The sequence below is a fragment of the Drosophila innubila genome (genome assembly GCF_004354385.1).
Source record: "Drosophila innubila isolate TH190305 chromosome 2L unlocalized genomic scaffold, UK_Dinn_1.0 4_B_2L, whole genome shotgun sequence".
Taxonomy (NCBI): Eukaryota; Metazoa; Arthropoda; class Insecta; order Diptera; family Drosophilidae; genus Drosophila; species Drosophila innubila.
Genome location: NW_022995372.1, coordinates 766,814 through 787,486, shown reverse-complemented (window position 1 = coordinate 787,486; position 20,673 = coordinate 766,814). Strand labels below are relative to the sequence as shown.

Below are 20,673 nucleotides of genomic sequence, written 5' to 3'. Positions count from 1 at the left end.
AACTTTAGCGCCTGGTGGTGCAATGCATGTTTTGAGAGGCATAATGAAATCATAATTGTTTTTTAAAGCTTGGCTTATAACCTTATAACCTTGCAGAAACTTGGCCAAGAAATATAAGGATCTCAGCAATAGGGGCGTCGCTTGGCGCCATTTTCGAGGAAAAAGGGAATTTTAAGCGTTCACTATATCAAAAGTTGTTTTATCAATCGAATTTGATTTCATTTCATTTGTAGAGATTTGATGTACTTAAATAAAAACATATGGCATTTATTATAATTATGTGAGTAAATTTAAATAAATTTACAGTTTCAGATTTCGTAAAAATAAAACTATTTTTAGATTTGCGCATTGTATTTAAATACAGGTTGACTGCATCTGAACTAAAATTTGTATTCCAGGAAATAATTGCCGAGCAAAACGACCGTGTGTTGAGAAAAAGTGTTGTTGACAATTAACGTTCCGCCCACCTTTCCGCATTCATACACTGATAAAAATAGGCCAACCTCCTCAAATCAAGAAAATTCGTCTTAAATATAAATATTTTAAATATTCAATTTTGGTTTTTTAATTTAAAATAATATGTATAATTTAATTTATTACATTTGGAAGAAAGAAAGGAAAAACACCATAATGATAATTGCCGAGCAAAACGACCGTGTGTTGAGAAAAAGTGTTGTTGACAATTAACGTTCCGCCCACCTTTCCGCATTCATACACTGATAAAAATAGGCCAACCTCCTCAAATCAAGAAAATTCGTCTTAAATATAAATATTTTAAATATTCAATTTTGGTTTTTTAATTTAAAATAATATATATAATTTAATTTATTACATTTGGAAGAAAGAAAGGAAAAACACCATAATGATCGGTTAAATAAAAAAATAAACTGTTTGGATTTCGGCATATTGCGCAAAACGGTTCCGATTCCTTATACCCAAAAACAGCTTTATACATTACTATATATTTCATAAAATAAATAATGATAAGTTATCATTGATTACGTTCTCTGGAAAAGTATTTGTTTTTTTTTCAGTGTAATGAAGTGACGTTTGCAAGACGACTTGTTGCCTACTTAACGGCGCTATATCTTGTGGCGTAAATAATTACGGACAATTTTTATTATGAATCCGATCATTAACAGAGGAGGGGAAAGCGCAACAAGGGAGACTTTCGGCGATTTACCTAAAATTTCTTAGATAGCGACTAAACTTTGCAAATGTGTCGAAATATTTCATTGATAAAAATGTCACCGAATGTTGTGGCTACCTGCCGAAGTCAAGGGAAAGAGCCGTAAAAGCTCAGCAAAGCTTTTACGCATTTTTTTGTTTGGCGCGCTCGATTTCGTGACGCAGCCGAAGCTGCTCGGGACTGTCAATCGGCTGTGCTCGTCCTTATAAAAGAAGTCGGCGCCTCGAGTCTGTCACGCAGTGTTCAACAAGTAGTAGGAGCAACAGTTGCCCCAATACAGTGACTCCCAATCCGGAAAGTGGCTCAAGTGTGCGGATTATTTCAAACAAGTGAGTTAACGCGCCATAACTGCCAATTAAAAAAATAAAAAAAAATTTATACAAAAAAATTAAGTACAAATTATAAGTGTTAAATTATATAAAAGCTAAACAGTTTTGAAAAAAAACTACGAAATATATACAGCAAATATATAAGAAACCCGTCGTGAAATCTTAGAAATGCCGTCGCCGTCGCAAAGTTCGTCTTTATAGACAATGTGACAAAGTGTTCTATTAATATAACAAATTTGTGGCTATAAAAAACAGTCAGTGCCGAGAAACTTTAAACAACTATTAAAAAACAACATAAAATTAAAATATCTATAGTGTTTAATTTTTTAGAACCTAAACTCCTATCAAGAAAACATTTAAAACAATCTAAAAATCAAAAGAAATAAGTATTTAAAAAATAAATTTGTAATTTTGAATACAATTTCTAAATAAAGGAGTTACTTTGCTTTAAAGGAGAGAGGGAGTTTTCAACAATAAAAATTTAAAACAAAAAATTTAAAAAATAATGTAGAACAATTATTTAAAACCCATATTCCCAACAAAAAACATTCAAAACAAACTTTAGATAATAAGATAAAAATAAATGTATAAGAGTAATACTGTTACAGTATATAGTTCTGAATATCGTACGAAATTAAAGAACATATTGTACAACAATATTAAAAATTATAAACGTTTCTCTAATCATTTTGCTGGCAACCTTTAAATTAAACCTCAAATTTAATTAAAATAAGAGAGACAAATTTTAGCTTTATTATTCTGTATATGAAAAAAAACTATTAGTTTAATTTTAACTAATGGAAAACTATTAGTCGAAGACAAAAATAGACTTTTGCAACTATTGTGCAAATCAATCATCAATGCGAAAAAATTATTTTCCACTGGCAACAAAAGAAAAGTCCAAATTGTGTAGGAAAAACTGTGAGCTATAAAAAATTCAAGCTAAACGATGAAAAGGAATCAATCATGTGCTCATGTTTACCTAAAATCTGTAAAATTTAATGCAAATTCCCGTTAATTTGCTAAAAACAAACACATGAAGGAAATAGGCCAAAGTGCATACCATATGTACATTTATACTGAAAATGTGTGCACCTTCGCCTACTTAAGTAGATTCTGAAAACATGAAATATGAAGGGTTTATAAGACACTTAAAAGCAAGACAGAAGAAAAAGGAAAATAATAATAAAATGTTTGCAATAATTTCTGGAAATTCTTCGGTGGTTTTAAGAATCATTCAAAAACGCGCCTGAGAAATAAATATTGTTGCTTCTAAGTGAAGAGAGACTTTGGAATAATTTCAGGAATTTAAATGAAACCCCTAATCATGCCTCACTTTCAAGAATCTTTCGAGAATTGTATTCGACTGACAGAAACTCAGTTCTGCAAAGCCCTCAAAACTAAAAATTCTTGGAATATCTTCCGAGTTTCTTATTCCAGAATATCCTTACAGCGGCGAATGTAATAAGTTATTTTTGATTTGAAGAAGATTAAAAATGACGAAGTAGTTAAAAATTTTATACAAATTTTATTCTTTTAAAGAGTTTAGTCATCCAAGTCATCTGTATAAATTTGAAGACCTAAAACATCTAAAATCTGCACTAAAAACCCCATTTATAGCCCCACACAGGTGTTTAAAAATGTGAAAAGTTATATCTAAAAATCGTATTATAAAAGATTTAACAGCCAACTAAAGAGATTTAATTCCAGGTAACAATGCAGTTGAATAATTTTTCAGCTTTTCTAAAGAGGTTCAAGTCTAAATGTCAAGTAAATAAATCAATGGAGACGCTTTTTAACAAACAATAAAGATCATAAATATTTGCGAAAAATGTTGCCAAGTAAATAACTCTTGACAAATCCCTTCAGTTCCAGCTAAAAATTCTAGCCAAATGAAAGAATGAATTGAAAGAAAGGAAAAAAAATACTCAAGAAAGAAAATTCCCCAGTTGCTTACAATGGGAAAAATAGAAAAACAAATGTCAACACCTGTTTGTGTGTCTTTCATGAAGTGTGTGTGTGTGTTAGTGTGTATGTGTTATCCCACATGGTCATCGAACACGGATCAAGTTTCAGACTGCAGGCATAATATTTTCCTCCAAAAAATAAAGAAAACCATCGCTGTCTGAGTGCTTTTTGTGTGCGTTTAAACTTTACATACGAGTATCGAATTTGTGGTTTCGACTCTTTGCTTTCAAGTGAAAACATAAATCCTGGGCATAAATCTGGCAGATGTGGCTTAATTAGCTTCGACTAAGGTAGCTAACTTACAAGCTTTAAGTGTCAATACTCCGACTATATTCCTGTAATTTCAATTCATAGAGAAACAAAAAAAAATCAGGAACTGAAAATAATTGTTATTGATCAAAATTTTATGTCTAAGAAAAAACGCGATGCTAAGATATTTTGAAAATTGAAAATTTTTAATCACAAGTTTTCACTTTTAATCAACTCTTCTTGTCAAAAATCATGGCAAATTAAACAAAAATTTTGACTTGTAAATTTTGACCAACTTCAAACATTCATAGCTTTGTTAAAGCAGATCCGATTTTCAAGCGAAAAGTCATTTTGTTCATGACTTGGTCTCTTGGTTCATTCTGTATTCAAATTTAAATAAATTTGCTTATAAAAATTTTAGATCTAAATCTGGGCTCTGATTTTAGTGCAAAGAATTTTTTAAAATTGAAAACTTTAGAGCTGAGTTTTTCAGTTTTTATCAACTTCTAAACACCTTTTTTAAATCGACAATCTTTAAATTTCTACCATACGAGACGCTTTTAAGAAAACTCAACTTGTCTGCAAGTAACTAATAATTATATCAGGGTTTTCACCTTTGTAAAAAATTGCAGCTGTGCTTCCAATTACATACATAATATTGAACAGGACCTTTCTCCAAATTGCCTGACATGTGCATTAGTTTTGGGACAAAGTTTGGCTGGACCCTTGACTGGAATCCTGTTACCAATTCAAATGGTGGGCGAGCTTATTGTGCTTAGTCTACGCTAATTAAACAACTTTTTACACTGCACGAAAAAGTTTTGGCCAGATGGGGATTCCCCCATAAACCAGCCTACGCTTATACTTAACTCTTACCCATTTAGACTGTTAGTCCATTCCACTTATGTACTTCGTATTTTAGCTCAATTTTCTCATTTACGCAATTAACTGTGCGTTTATTGCGAAACAGGTGAGTTGGCAGTCAGGTGACAGTTACAAATGCCCCTCTCTACACATTTCCCTCTGTGGTTAGGCTATTTAATAAATTTCATTTTACCCCTGGGATCCTTGCTACTACAACAACAACAACAACATCAGCAACAAATGGAACAAGTTTTTTTCCTTGCTTCGTTTTGTTTTTTTTCTGGTTGTTTTTTTTTTTAGGACACTTGCGACTCTGTGTCAACAAGTTAATTAAAGCATTTTGACAACGATTCCTGTTTGCACAATGTTTGACAACACTTTCAGTTTCTCCTTCTTCAGCACATTTCCTCGTGACGATAGAAACCATTCTTGAAAATGATTCAATTACAAATAAAAGTAGAAAAAAAGCTTCAAGCTGCTGAAAAAATAAGCCAGAAAGTGAGAATTGCAATTAAAATAGAAAAAGTTTTTATTCCATGACCGAATTTACCTTTACCTTTTTTTGTATTTGCTTCAACTACAAATTACAAAATAAATAGTAAATACGTATATTTGAAATATAGCTTAAATTTTTATATTTAGTGGGTGTATATTTATTAACATTACTATTTCACTTATCTACTCTGAAAATTTAATATTTTGCTTTCTCATGATTCTTAAAATTAATTGTTGCATTCTTTACAGAATCGAATTTATAAATAGATTTATCAATATGAAATGAAGATATAATTAAGTGAATTTTTTTTAAAGTTTCTCTGCATAAATCTTGAAATATATTACGTATACATATTGATTTTTTTTACTAAAATTCAGTATAAAACTTTATTACAGCTGAAAATATACCGAGAATTCTAAAATACAACCAACAATATATAAATAATTGCTCTCTGCATAAATGTTGAAATATATTACGTATACATATTGATTTTTTTTTACTAAAATTCAGCAAAAAACTTTATTACAGCTGGAAATATACCGAGAATTCTAAAATACAACCAACAATATATAAATTATTGCTAAAAATAATTGTAAGAGTTAAAGTTAAATTTATAAGGCAAATGTCCTTTTTAAAGGGAAAGGTTTGGCTTTTAATCCAATCCAACAACTTGCTAAGAAATAAAGATGAAAATATATATATTTGGCATATAATTTAACAGAACTCTAAGACTCTTCCTTGTCCCACACACAAAAATTTGCATTGAAGTCCAATCAAAACGTGCAATGAACAAGAAATTGGCTAAAAAGTTTTTTTTTTGTAAAATTTTAATGAAAAGCGAATAGAAAAAATTTTCTCTTTTAGCTTGTCAATTTGTGGAGGCGTGTCAATTCGATTGGTTCATTTAGGTGATTCTTGTATTTGTGGGAACTGTGTATGGTTCGTTTAGTAATTCGCCAATTTGTTTGCTTCACCGCAAAATGAGCTGTGTTCATTTGTCTGTTAATTTGAGATTTGCAACAGTTTTGTAACCCTAAACAAATTAAATTCAAAGTAACAAATGGTGACAACGTTTTTTTAAAAAGCTGAAAATTCTGAGCAGTAACAATTTCAACGAATCGAGAATTTTAACATTTAAATTTAAAAGAAAAAAAACATTTATGCTAAAAAAAAGTCAAAGTTAAATTTGCCCAGAATCCAAAATCAATTTGTGGTCTTAGTATTTGCTTTAAGCTTTGGAGCATTTAAAAATTTACTAAAACTTTTCAATATTTTTGTTCTATTTGAAGTATCAGATTTAAAAAATCAAAAAATTTTTAAGATACTGAAAAACAAATCATTTGAGCCAAAACCCAAAGACTTGGACTATGGGGAAAAAGTACAATAATAAAACAAACAAGAAATATTATAAATTCAAAATATGCAATATTTTAAGTGTTTGAGTGGTTGAAGATAAGATCCAACAAAAAAACTAAAAAATTGTAAAAACAACTTTAGTCTAACTTATGTTAATGCTAAATTTCAAGCCTCTTCCTTAACAAGTAGATTTTTTGTAAATGCTAAAATATCGGGCTTTTTTTCCATGGTGCAGCAAAAATTATCTATAATGCCAACACTGGTTTCGTCATAAAATAAATTTTATTTACTGCAATCCCAAATTAATAGCTAGCAAAATTTAAAAATTGCAGACAAATTTGTTGTTTTTTTTTTTGAGTTTTTTTATGAATTAAAGAAATCTCAAAACCCGGCGCCAAAGGAGACCGCAAGTGCCAAAAGTTTGTTGTTAGTTCATTTGTATGGCTCACAAGTTGAAAGTTATGAGAGATATCGAGAGGGAGACAGACAAAGAGTAGGGTTAAAAAAAAACAATTTGGGAGTGGGGAAAAGGAAGCATATGGCCAGGCTAATGGCAACCAAGACGTGTCAAAGAGGAGGGCGGAACAGGGGCGGATTCGGGGGTGGGGGTAGTAGAAACGTGTTAAACGTGGTCTGCAAATCCGCAGCGAAGGAGTTAAGCTAGAAGGCGTTGCCACGCCCACGCTTAATTAAATGAAACGATGCGAATGGCGGTGGCTCTAAAATAAAAACAAGCTGTTTATATAACATAAACAACATCAGCAACAACAACAACCACAACAAGATGCAAAGTTGTCTAAGAGATGTACAGTGGGTGAATTGTATTTACTTTCGTGGAAAATTTAAAATGATAAAGTCTCAAAAAAAAAAAAAATTCAAAAACGCACAAAACGAAAAAACAGATAAAATTAAGTGACTGACCTGTGAGAGATATACTAAAATTAAATAATATAATATACAAATACTTTAATTTATATATATATCCTGACTGACTGACTCACTAATCATTGCACAGCACAAACCATAAGACCTAGAAAGCTGAAATATTCACACAACATAGCTGAGAAATTTAATTGAGCAATGAGACGGCGTTTTGCGATATTCGAATTGTGAGAGGTTCGCATTCGAGGTCAAAGTTTACTTTTCGAGCAAATTGTTGAGTATGCACAACTTTATTAATTTTAGAGCTATCTCAATTAAACTCACAGATTGTTGTTCTTATTTACTTAATTTTACATTCCGACCGAATTTGGTTAGTGAAAAACGCTTTTGTTTCTTAAGATATTCTAGCCATAGTTTATGCACTTTATCCACTGTGCAACGCCTTGAAACAGGTTGTTTATTTAAACCTTTCGTATTATGCGTGTGTGCGTTCGTACTTAGATACGAGTATGTGTGTATGTCTGTGTATGTTTTAACACAAAAATCAGAAACACCCACACAAGCAATGGGTGAGAAGGGGAGTGGAGGGGAGTTGTCTCCTATCAAACGGTAGTGATGGTAATTACCCTTATGTACATGACACACATCTTCATTTCAGCCTGCAGAGAGAGCGGGGAGAAGAAAACTCGCTAATCCCGAGGACAACAGTCAGGACACACACAGCAAAGAAAAAAGAAAATAAGAAAAGACAAGAAAACGTCATGAAGCCCGACATATTAACGCTCTGCATTGTGGCAACGACGATCCTGGCCAGCACACGTCACGTCATCGGCTTTCTGACTTCCCAGACATCGGGGGCATCTCCAGGTTCAGCTCTGGAGCAGCAGCAGCAACGGCAAGATGGGATTGGAGAAGGAGGAGACGAGGATGTTGTGATACAACCGCGACGACACTTGGACGCAACGTTGGAACGTAATGTTTACGATCCTGGCGATGGTGAGTCAGTCCCTGATTAAATGACACTGCCTTTTGTTTTGTTGTTATGGCCAGGGATTACCAGAAAGAACCCCTGACATTTGACTCCTTCGATGCGTAGTCTTTGTTCTCGTGCGTTCATTGGGCCAAAACGCCAAACGGGTTACAATGATGGCCGAGACATGAGACAACAAAATGAATCACAAGATTCATTTCAACAGCGACTTGCACTGTTATCAGTTATCTTCTTATGCTCAAAATAAATAGAAAAACTATGAGAAAGTTCAAGTATTCTAGATACACAGATGCTATGACAAATTCGAATTTCGAATGAATAAATCCAAAATATGCAAATTTTTTAAATTCATTTGATACCATATGAAATTTATTCAATATTATTATTTTAAAATTTGAAACTAACACTTAAGAATTTTTAACGAATCTTCATTATCAGAAGTAAGCAGATTATCCAGCTAGTTTTTTTTTTTTAATTTACGAATTTTTTCAAAACTTTTCTTTTAAATTGATGCTAACATTTTGTTGTAATGAAATTGTATTGAATTTTCAATTTCAGAACTAAGCAATTTATCCAGAATATTTTTTTTTTTAATTTTTAATAAACATGTGCATCCTTTCTTCAATTTTGATTTTTCTAGAAAATGTTATACTCCTGAAATACTACTCAGAGTTGAATTAATCAATTAAAATATTCAACAAATTTTATGATATTTTCGAACCAAGTTTTTTTTACTGCGTAAATCGTCATCCTATTGTTATGTTTTTAATAAAATTTATTTTTGAACAAAATCCCTTCTTCAGTTTCATATGAACTCAACACAGACATCTCAATTTTTGCAATTTATTCATCAATTTGTAAAACTCTTTTTGACGTCAAACTCTTGTGTTCCCATTGTGTTTGACTGAACACTGAACAGGTGACCATATGAGAGCTCATTTATAATGTAGCCTGCTTTTAGGCGCCTACTCGGCATTCAATGATTTGAATAGTCGTTGGACATTTCCGGTCATTGCACAATTTTTAGAGAGCGTTTATCTATGGCAACACGCCACATACATATACAAAATCAAGCACACACATACACAAATACACATCACAGACACACCAGCATATTGTACTTAAAACGCCTACAATGCGCGTTCACAATTTTCGACGCAATTTTGGTTTGACGTTTGGTTGAATAAACTTTGGTTTACGTCAAAAATCATACCGTTAAGTCAATATATTGACTACACACTCACACGCAAACACTAATGCATAAAATTTGCTTGTATTTCATAGGTTATGTTGAAGTTATTATTTGGTTTTTATTAACATTTAAATAATGAACTTGATAAGATATCCAATTGATATTAGTTACTTGGGGGACTTACATAAATATAAATATTTACATAATAATAATAATAATAATATAAAGCAAGTGCAAGTTAGTGAAACTTATCGACTGAAGGATACCCCGTACACAGTAAACTTTTATGTCAGGTTCTAAGTAAAGGGATTTTAATTATTTCTGTCTTTTAATGAACAAAACAAGGTGATTGTAATATTGTGTTTTCTGAATTTTCTTTTTTCCATAGACACTTTTAGTATAGCTTTAATTTTAGTAGGTATACCTAGAAATTAAAATGATCAAGAAGCGAGACTTTAAACACGATTTATTGGTAATAAGAATTATAAATCCAAAGTCTTTGTTTGGACGATTTTGATGTAGAATCCCTGAATTTTAAGCTGCTAACTGAAAATTTGCCCACTCAGGATGCTGCCAAATGAGACAAAAGACAAACGTCTGATGGACGAGCAAACGTCAACAACAATGAATGATCAAATTGAATGACTGACTAACTGACATGGACTTGGACTGAAGATGGAACTGTTGTAGTTGTAGACGTTTAAGCTGTTGTTTTTGTTGTTGTTGTTGATGTTCTTGTTGTTGTTCCTGTTGTTGTTGTTGTAGTAGTTGTTGTAGCAGTTGTCGTGGCCAGTGCCGCCGGTTAATTTCCGTTGTAAAGAAAAGACTCATTCTCATCCGTATACGTATTTATTTTAATATGTATGAGTATTTTTAAGCCGCAACCAGAAAGTTGTGGGTAGAAAAAAGAAGAAGAGCTCAGCACTGTGAGCAAACAGTCAAACAAACGAGTCAAACTTTTAAATGTCAGTTGGCGGAAACTTGACGCCTGTTTGTGGCCGGAGGGGAAATGGGGAAATTGCGGCCGGATTAGCGTCAATTTGTGCAAACATTACAAGTAAGAAGCACTGGGGTTGATTGTCCGACTACAAGATACCCGATATTCATTTAAAAATTGACAGACAAAAACTTACACCATTTTCCCTTGCCGAAAATATTTATATGTTTTTACTTTATTTATTATTTCACTGCTCTTGAAAACATATATTAAATGAAATTCAACTATTTTTAAAAATATAAAAGTGAATATTTTCAAAATATTTTCATAACAAACTGTATATTAATTATCCATAAAAAAAAAGAAAACTGATGCATACATTTGGGTGCTCATTTTAAAACAGCCATAACTACTGCTGTATTCATTCAATCTTAGCGCAATCAAATGGCAGTAATTAGAAAATGTTCGCTTAAGGAAACCGTATCCTATCCTAACAATTTTGTATTGTTAAAATAAAACACCTTTGAGAAAATATAAAAGAAAATTTCTTTAATATTTAAGATATTTATTCTTTTTTTGTTTTCCAACGCATTTTGTAGATTATTAATTACGTGTGCCCCAAAACTAATAATTATTTTGTAACTTCCGTCAAGTATTATGAATTTATTTCTAATTTACACACAATGCTACAAATACAACATACTCTATTACTTAACTAAGAACGGGTATTCAAATTTCAAATAATACAAGATGTTTGTGACTTTATTTTCAACCCATTTTAACTCATCTTATTTTTCAGAACTGTTGCACGCTCTGAATCAGGAGCTGGGAATGGCCATGTCTCCGGAGGAGGCAGACTATCCGAATCCCAATTCGATTTCTAACGCGAATGCAAATGCGATATACAATGAGGTAGAGGTGGCCAACAAGTTCGACATGCTGAAGAAGATGGAGGAGGATTTGCGTTCTGAGCAGGAACTAGTCGACAAATCCGCTTTGCTCATGAAAATGCTCGAGGTAAGTCAAGTGGCAGCTTAAAAGTAACAACCCCATCATTATTCCACTCCGATAGGATCCAACATTGGACACGCTGCCTCTTGTCTATGTGGAGGAGGAAGATGAGGACGAACCGGCAGCAATTACTGACTATCCGCAGCTGGAAAATGGAGTCCAAAGTCTTGTACTTGGCCAAAATAAGCCGAAACGTTCGCGATATTATCGTCGTTATCCCTGGAAGCGTCACAATCGAAACCGCGGGTAAGTAACTTCCTTTAAATGACCCCTAATCCCTCCCCCATCCACACGTGCACACTCTGAGCACCCATTTTCAATTCAAATTCACCAGTAATATGCCCCAAGAATACCTCTAACCCAACCAATACCCAGTTTATGATTTGTAGTTGTAGTGTTAGAAAAAATAGTAACTGGAAAAATCTTATAAATTAGCGGGATTGTTTCTCAAATCGCTTTTGCTACAATTTCGCCATTCAGAAAATTGCAAACCACTTTATAAAAATTGTTTTAAAATAATTGAACTAAAAAAATAAATGATATTTTTTAAATAAAACATTAGGTTTTTTAATTTTTCGAAATAATATATAAATTTGAGTTAAGACTTTGGCGATTTTGGATTTTGGATACAGTCACTGGAAAAGTTTTACAAACTAGCGAAATGTCTCTCATATCGCTTTTGAACCAATTTCGCCTTAAAAAAATAATTGAATTTTCAAAAAGATTTAAGTTTTTGAACTAACATCAGTTTTATCTAATTCTTTTCGGCGATTTAAAGAGCGATTTGGGAACAGCACCTTCTTGAAATGAATTGATTTAATTTCACACTTACTAAAATGCATTTCCAAGAGTCTCTTCAGGCTGAAACCGAAACCGAAACATACACATCACAGACTTGAGCCAATCTGTCAAATCCATAGTCAACCAAACTAATCAATCAATCAATCGATCAATCCAACGCTCGAAATAAAACTGGGCGTGACGTGTACGACAATTCTAATAGCCATATTATTACCGTTATCAGTTCTTACATGAATTCTATCAACAGCAACTATGAACCGGAACTGCGTTATGCCTGCACACCCAGCAAGGAGGATATCTTTAAGCTCCTGGTCAATCTGCATGAGAATCGCAAGGGGAATCACAGCAAGACGGTCAACTTTTGTAATCGCAAGCGTCCTGCCAAGGCGGTATTCACCAATATACGATTCCTGGGCTAGATCTGAATACTGGATATAAAAAAAACGAAGATTTGTACACACTGACACACACACACACAGACACTGGATCACACACATATGTATACCAAGCATCAATTGTATATTGCTGACAAAGTCAAGCGCGAAACTGGAGAACAACAAGCACTAACAATTAGTTAACTAACTACAACTTAAACTAAAACTTAAACTAACCAACAACTAAATATTTAGACATCCCGCACTTAGTAGCAATTTTACATAATCGCACATTTCCCCAACTTTTCCCAACAAAGCTAGAAAATTACCTAGAAACAAATCCACCCTCTTAATGTGTTGTATATATACCGAAATATAAATATATATAAAGTTTTTAGTATTGTGTGTGGGTTTATATGTTATTATTAGCAAGTTTATAACTTTTTGTCGACTTGTCATATCATTAAAAAAGCGTCAATCGGTGTCGGAATTATTGTTACTTTTATTATTATTACGAAACTTTCCTAGAAACTGGGCCAATTTTAAAAGCCTGCGTTGAAGCTAATTATAAATATGGAGAAAACAAAACCAATATCAATGTGTATATATGTATACTTAATAAATAATTCCTATAATATATATACCATCTGTGTATGTACTTGTTTGTAAGAATCAAGAAATCTTTATGCTAATAAACATATGAGATATATCTATATATATTATTCTTCTGCGCAACGATATACAATATTGTTTAGTTTTCAATTTAAATGGCGGTTTTGGATAAGAACTGGGAAAAGTAAAAGATTTATGGTCTAAAAATACCGAATGAACATTAGCATAATTAAGCAAAAGCCTCTGCTTGAAATCATGGTATAATTATAAATCAAGGTAACAACTGCAAAGCTTTCTTATGCAGCTACGAACTTGGATTATTGCAGCTTAGTTTAAGTCTAAAACTGCACATTTTAAGCTCTCTGTTTTCAGCTAGGTTTATTAAGAAACAACACAGTCTTGATTTAATCACAATTATATTTTTAAATTATTATTTCAGTCTCCACAAGGGTATTAAATGTACGGCGTGCCTAAAATAACTTTGCTTGTTTTCTGGTAAGTTGCTGACGTCATAGTTTGAGATGTGTGAAAAAAGGTTTCTCTGCTTAGTCAGCGGAGTTTGAGTTGTAAAGCGACCGCATTGTTGCCAAAGCCATTTCCGTTGTTGTCAGGCACAGCAGCAACAACAGCAACAACAGCAACAATAGCAACAGCAGCAACAACAACAATAGCAACAGCTCTTCAAATAGATAAACTCAATGTCAAGTTTGTCGTCTGGAAGTGTCGACCCTGATGTTAAACCAAAGCTTAATCAAACATTGCCAAGAACTAAAGAGCTGTCCAGTCAGAATGCTGCCTCCAGAAGAAGGAAGTACTCAGTAGTTGTAGTTGAGTGAGAGTAGAGGAGGTGAGGAAAAGTACGAGTACTCAGCCATTCAATGTCAGAGCGGTGTTCTCGCACTTGAAGGTGGCTCAATACCAATTCCAGTCAATACAATCGTCGCACTTATTTGCTAGACAATGATAGACATTTGTATGAAAAATCAAAAACCAACAATTTGTTGTAATATTCGCAGATGTGTTGTTTATTAGGTACTTTACAATTTGGTAGTCATTTAGTATTACAGTATTTATTAACAGAAATGTGCTATAACTAATTAAGTGATAAGATGGAAAAAAAAAAAAAAAATTTCAATTCTTATTCTCCTTTAAAGATTTCAAAGCTATGAATTTAAAAAGTAAGAGCACATTTAATAAACAGATGGATAGAAAAAACTTTAGAAAAATGTAAATTGTGAGAAGTAAAAGCCTCTTTCGACTAGGACGATTAGACACATTTAGGGGTACAAAGAACTTATTTTAAACATTAAAGACGAATTCCTAAAGCATAGGAAACTATTAAAATATCTGTGTGTTCAGTATCCTTAAAGTGTTATTTATTTGTAATTGTGTTGAAAAATAATCAAATTGCGCCCATTTCTAAACAATTTTAAAAGTTCTGATCAGAAAACTAAAGGATTGATAAGTTAAGTTAAATAGCAATTTCAATGTCATAAAGTAGCTATACAAGTTTTTTATTTTTTTTTAACGTATTTGGAAAAGTGTTGCATTCACAGAAAACTTTAGAGTTCATTGAAGACTGACTTTGAAGAGTAAACTTCTGCTTAAAGTTCAAAGATTAATCAAAAACGATGACTATAACTTTTTTGGTGTAAATGTATTTAATACAATCATCTAGGACATTTTTTTTAATGATTTCTAACCGAAGATGTTGCCAAACCAACTACGCAGAGGGGCAAAGCAGATGGGTTTGGTTAACCAGAGGGTGTCGACGGAGAGACGGAGCACCTCCATGTAGTCGAAAGTACAGCTGCTCTGCTCGAATGCTTTCGTTACGGGTTTCGTTAGTGGCTTGGCGTGTACGGAAGTCGTTGCCGGAGTTGAAGTTGCAGTTGGAACTGGAGTTGTTCGAACGTCATCCTCCCGGTCCTCGAGTGCGGCGCGTGCAAAGGCTTCGTCGGCATCAAAGTAATAAAATTCCTTGCGTGTTGAGTTTGTTTCCACAACACGTGACGGCTGCTGTGCGTCCAGACCACGTGCATATGTCCAGGCTGCCTGTCGCGACTGACGATAGGGCGTAAAGGGAGGCAACACAGGATTGAGGGAGTTAATGGAGTTGATGGAATTGAGGGGATAGCTGAACAGACGAGACGGATAGTTGGGCCAAAGCGGAGATTGCGGTTGTGGTCGATAGACCGACTGTTGTCCCAATTGTGGCTGATAGCCCAGTTGAGGTTGATAGGCGCTAAGTTGTGGCTGATAACCGGCCGTCACTGCTAATCCTGTTGGTCCTAATCCTGTCTGTCCCGGTAAACCACCTGACAAGCCATTCAGTCCTGTCGAACCTGGCAGTCCTGGCAACAATCCTACCGGATCATGTTGTACTAGACCTGCTCCACCTGGCCTATAGTTCTCCGTGTCCGTATCCTGAAAATAGTAAGGTAAATCAAAACTGTAAATCAAGTTTCAAATCGAAATGGAAAAATTGACGACATAATAAAGAATAGAGCTGTTCTTTAATTATATAGTACATCGAGTTTTACCAAAACTGATTTCAAAGAAATATATGGAAAAAATTGATAGTGATGGTGAAAATTGGAATTTTCCATTTGTGATGCAGAATTAAATAATGGATCTAATAATTATAAAATTGACATTCCGAAAGAAAATCGGTCCAGATTTGACAAAGTTATGAAGGTTTGAATTTCTGAAATAATGTCTAAGGGAAAGAATTGGAAAATGGGCAGTGATCATAGCCATGGGAAAAATTGATAGTGAAAGCAAAAATATAATATTTTCAAATTTTGATGCAGAATCGAAATAGAGGCCAAAACAATATCAAATTGACATTCCGGAAGGAAATCGATTAAGATTTGACAATGCTATGACAGTTTCAAGTTATGAAATAGTGTCTAAGGGAAAGTAAAGAAAAATGGACAGTACCCATAGCCATGGAGAAAATTGATAGTTAAGGCAAAAACATTATATTTTCCTATTTTGATGCAGAATCAAAATATATGAAAAAACAATATAAAATTGACATTCCGGAAGGAAATCGGTCAAGATTTGACAAAGTTATGAAGGTTTGAAGTTCTGAAATAGTGTCTAAGGGAAAGTATGGGAAAATGGACAGTGACCATGGGAAAATTGACAGTAAACTTAAAAATATAATATTTTCCAATTTTGATGCAGAATCGAAATAGAGGCCAAAACAATAAAAAATTGACATTCCGGAAGGAAATCGGTCAAGATTTGACAAAGTTGTGAAGGTTTGAAGTTCTGAAATAGTGTCTAAGGGAAAGTATGGGAAAATGGACAGTGACCATGGGAAAATTGACAGTAAACTCAAGAATATAATATTTTCCAATTTTGATGCAGAATCGAAATAGAGGCCAAAACAATAAAAAGTTGACATTGCGGAAGGAAATCGGTCAAGATTTGACAAAGTTATGAAGGCTTGAAGCTCTGAAATAGTGTCTAAGGGAAAGTATGGGAAAATGGACAGTACCCATAGCCATGGAGAAAATTGATAGTTAAGGCAAAAATATTATATTTTCCTATTTTGATGCAGAATCAAAATATATGTCAAAACAATAAAAAGTTGACATTCCGGAAGGAAATCGGTTAAGATTTGACAAAGTTATGAAGGTTTGAAGTTCTGAAATAGTGTCTAAGGGAAAGTATGGGAAAATGGACAGTACCCATAGCCATGGAGAAAATTGATGGTTAAGGCAAAAATATTATATTCTCCTATTTTGATGCAGAATCAAAATATATGTCAAAACAATAAAAAGTTGACATTGCGGAAGGAAATCGGTCAAGATTTGACAAAGTTATGAAGGCTTGAAGCTCTGAAATAGTGTCTAAGGGAAAGTATGGGAAAATGGACAGTGACCATGGGAAAAATTGACAGTAAACTCAAAAATATAATATTTTCCAATTTTGATGCAGAATCGAAATAGAGGCCAAAACAATAAAAAGTTGACATTCCGGAAGGAAATCGGTCAAGATTTGACAAAGTTATGAAGGTTTGAAGTTCTGAAATAGTGTCTAAGGGAAAGTATGGGAAAATGGACAGTGACCATGGGAAAATTGACAGTAAACTCAAAAATATAATATTTTCCAATTTTGATGCAGAATCGAAATAGAGGCCAAAACAATAAAAAATTGACATTGCGGAAGGAAATCGGTCAAGATTTGACAAAGTTGTGAAGGTTTGAAGTTCTGAAATAGTGTCTAAGGGAAAGTATGGGAAAATGAACAGTGACCATGGGAAAATTGACAGTAAACTCAAAAATATAATATTTTCCAATTTTGATGCAGAATCGAAATAGAGGCCAAAAAAATAAAAAGTTGACATTGCGGAAGGAAATCGGTCAAGATTTGACAAAGTTATGAAGGTTTGAAGCTCTGAAATAGTGTCTGAGGGAAAGTATGGGAAAATGGACAGTACCCATAGCCATGGAGAAATTTGATAGTTAAGGCAAAAATATTATATTTTCCTATTTTGATGCAGAATCAAAATATATGTCAAAACAATAAAAAGTTGACATTCCGGAAGGAAATCGGTTAAGATTTGACAAAGTTATGAAGGTTTGAAGTTCTGAAATAGTGTCTAAGGGAAAGTATGGGAAAATGGACAGTACCCATAGCCATGGAGAAAATTGATGGTTAAGGCAAAAATATTATATTCTCCTATTTTGATGCAGAATCAAAATATATGTCAAAACAATGTAAAATTGACATTCCGGAAGGAAATCGGTCAAGATTTGACAAAGTTATGAAGGTTTGAAGCTCTGAAATAGTGTCTAAGGGAAAGTATGGGAAAATGGACAGTGACCATGGGAAAAATTGACAGAAAACTCAAAAATATAATATTTTCCAATTTTGATGCAGAATCGAAATAGAGGCCAAAACAATAAAAAGTTGACATTCCGGAAGGAAATCGGTCAAGATTTGAGAAAGTTATGAAGGTTTGAAGTTCTGAAATAGTGTCTAAGGTCTAAGGTCAAAACAATGTAAAATTGACATTCCGGAAGGAAATCGGTCAAGATTTGACAAAGTTATGAAGGTTTGAAGTTCTGAAATAGTGTCTAAGGGGAAGTATGGGAAAATGAACAGTGACCATGGGAAAATTGACAGTAAACTCAAAAATATAATATTTTCCAATTTTGATGCAGAAGCGAAATAGAGGCCAAAACAATAAAAAATTGACATTCCGGAAGGAAATCGGTCCAGATTTGACTAAGTTATGAAGGTTTGAGATTCTGAAATAATGTCTAAGGGAAAGAATTGGAAAATGGGCAGGGACCATGGGAAAAATTGATAGTGAAAGCAAAAATATAATATTTTCAAATTTTGATGCAGAATCGAAATAGAGGCCAAAACAATATCAAATTGACATTCCGGAAGGAAATCGGTCAAGATTTGACAAAGTTATGACAGTTTCAAGTTATGAAATAGTGTCTAAGGAAAAATGGACAGTAACCCATGTGAAAAATTGACAGTGAACTCAAAAATATAATTTCTTTCAATTTTGATGCAGAATCAAAATAAAGGCTAAGAGATGATTAAATTGACATTTCGTATAAAAATTGGTTCACTTTTGACAAAGTTATGGCGGTTTGAATTTAAAGATATCGTGTCAACGGTCAAGTTACGGGAAAATGTACAGTGATGGAAAAAAAATTTGATTTTCCAATAGTTCAATAGTTTAAATGAGTTGCGATGAGTTGTCAATTTTTCATGAAAGACGATTTATGAAAATGGCTTTAGCGATAATCGGGTATTCGGTGTGTCGATTTATTTTGTTGTCAGTACCTGAAAGATCTCCAGCAAAAAGCCATTGGAGATGCCACCACCGGATTGTCCCATGCGCAGTCTTAAAGCCTTGCGACCTTCGGGCCAAAAGGATTTGTGGACATATCCAGAACGGCAACCACAGAAGCGTTGTCCATCTATTTCCAGGAAATCGCCACTGCAAGCAGCGCCACCTGGCAACTGAGTTGGATAAATGCCCGATCCCGCCGATTGTCCAAAGTCAAAGAATTTGAATTGAATGCGCAAGCCGACAACATTTAGGGAATTCTTTTCCAGATAGAAGACGCAATCCCGCTGCTGTCCCGGCAACAGGGCATTGAGCACAGTGCGTGGAAATCCAGGGCTGGAGAGATAGAAATGGGATTGTGTAAAGCTGCTGACACAACACAGATCCACTTGACCACCAAATTGGGCATCGTAATCCTTGAGCTGTACACCCGGCGGTTGAAAGGAGCTCGTTTGGTATTGCTCCGAGATTGCAGGAAGTTCCTGTTGCGTTTCTGATTGCGTTTGTTGCTGTAGTCGCAAGTGTTGTTGCAATTGCTGCTGCTGTTGCAACTGCAACTGTTGTTGTTGCTGTAATTGCTGCTGCAGTTGCTGCAACTGTTGCTGCGGAAACTGCTGCTGTTGTTGCTGCAGCTGCAGCTGTTGTTGCTGTTGGTATTGCTGTAGCAATTGTTGCTGTTGCTGTGGCTGTGGAAATTGCTGTAACAATTGTTGCTGCTGCTGTTGCTGGGGCTGTGGAAATTGCTGCTGTTGTTGTTGCAGTAGCAATTGTTGCTGTTGTGGCTCATTGCTGTTGCAGGGCGGCGCTAAAGTTGCTCCCGGCTGTGCAACTGGCAAATAAAAGCCATTTTGTGCACCCGGATAGCCCAGTGTGGAAAACGGATAAGCATTCACTGGCGGATAACCCGGATAAAATGCTGAAAAGCCGCCAAAATTGAACTGTTGCCGCGGTAAACTGAAATTTAGTGGCAACTGTTGCTGATGCTGCTGCGCATGTTGCTGCTGTGGGTGTTGCTGATGATGATGTTGATGCAGTGGCTTCTTGGCTGGCAATTTGGCATCCACCTGCACTGTGTCATCCTCCTCCTCCTCCTCTTCCATATGCAGACCACGTGCGGATAAATCATCATTTTCACAGGCCAAACGCGTCACCAGCAAACGAAATCCGCCGCCAGTTGTCCAGGGGGAATCATCGCTGAAGAAACGCAGACGGAGAATGCCATCCGGCGTATGATACTTCTTGATGCCTAGAACTTGGCCACAAAGCACATCCATGTCGTCATCGCGATGCTGCAAACCAACTGCCAAATAATCACGACTGCAATTGTCCGACAGTTCCAGCTGAAAGTCGAGGAACTGAATGTGGAACTTGGTTGGGCAGCGATAGGGAGAACGTATCACAAAGTCCACACAGCGATTGGCCGGATAGTTATCCGGATAATTGGGAGATTCGATAAGACTCTGTCTTTCTCTATAGACGCCTTGAAGTTCACACTGTGACAGTTCATCATGAACAGCGGCTTGAACACAAAAGCTCACAGAGATTGAAACCAGGCAGTAGAAGGACCAACTGGTTATCCGTTCCAGCAAATCCAT

At 34.5% G+C, this 20,673-nt stretch overlaps 2 protein-coding genes across 3 annotated transcripts; one reads left to right on the top strand and one right to left on the bottom strand.

The window, feature by feature from the left end:
* The first annotated feature begins 1,426 nt into the window (after positions 1-1,426).
* LOC117780261 lies at positions 1,427-13,348 on the top strand. 2 transcript variants are annotated; one of them, XM_034616716.1, is made up of 5 exons: positions 1,427-1,518; positions 7,992-8,329; positions 11,253-11,470; positions 11,526-11,710; positions 12,513-13,348. In XM_034616716.1, the coding sequence occupies exons 2-5, from the start codon at positions 8,095-8,097 to the stop codon at positions 12,682-12,684; spliced, it is 810 nt and encodes a 269-aa protein (XP_034472607.1). In that variant the 5' UTR covers positions 1,427-1,518; positions 7,992-8,094; the 3' UTR covers positions 12,685-13,348. The 2 variants fall into 2 exon arrangements, with proteins under 2 accessions (XP_034472607.1, XP_034472606.1); XM_034616715.1 differs by having other exon boundaries at positions 12,489-13,348.
* Positions 13,349-14,903: 1,555 nt separating this feature from the next.
* LOC117779543 lies at positions 14,904-20,673 on the bottom strand. The gene is made up of 3 exons (XM_034615773.1): positions 19,823-20,673; positions 19,072-19,741; positions 14,904-15,678 (listed from the first exon to the last, which is right to left on the bottom strand). The coding sequence occupies exons 1-3, from the start codon at positions 20,671-20,673 to the stop codon at positions 14,950-14,952; spliced, it is 2,250 nt and encodes a 749-aa protein (XP_034471664.1). The 3' UTR covers positions 14,904-14,949.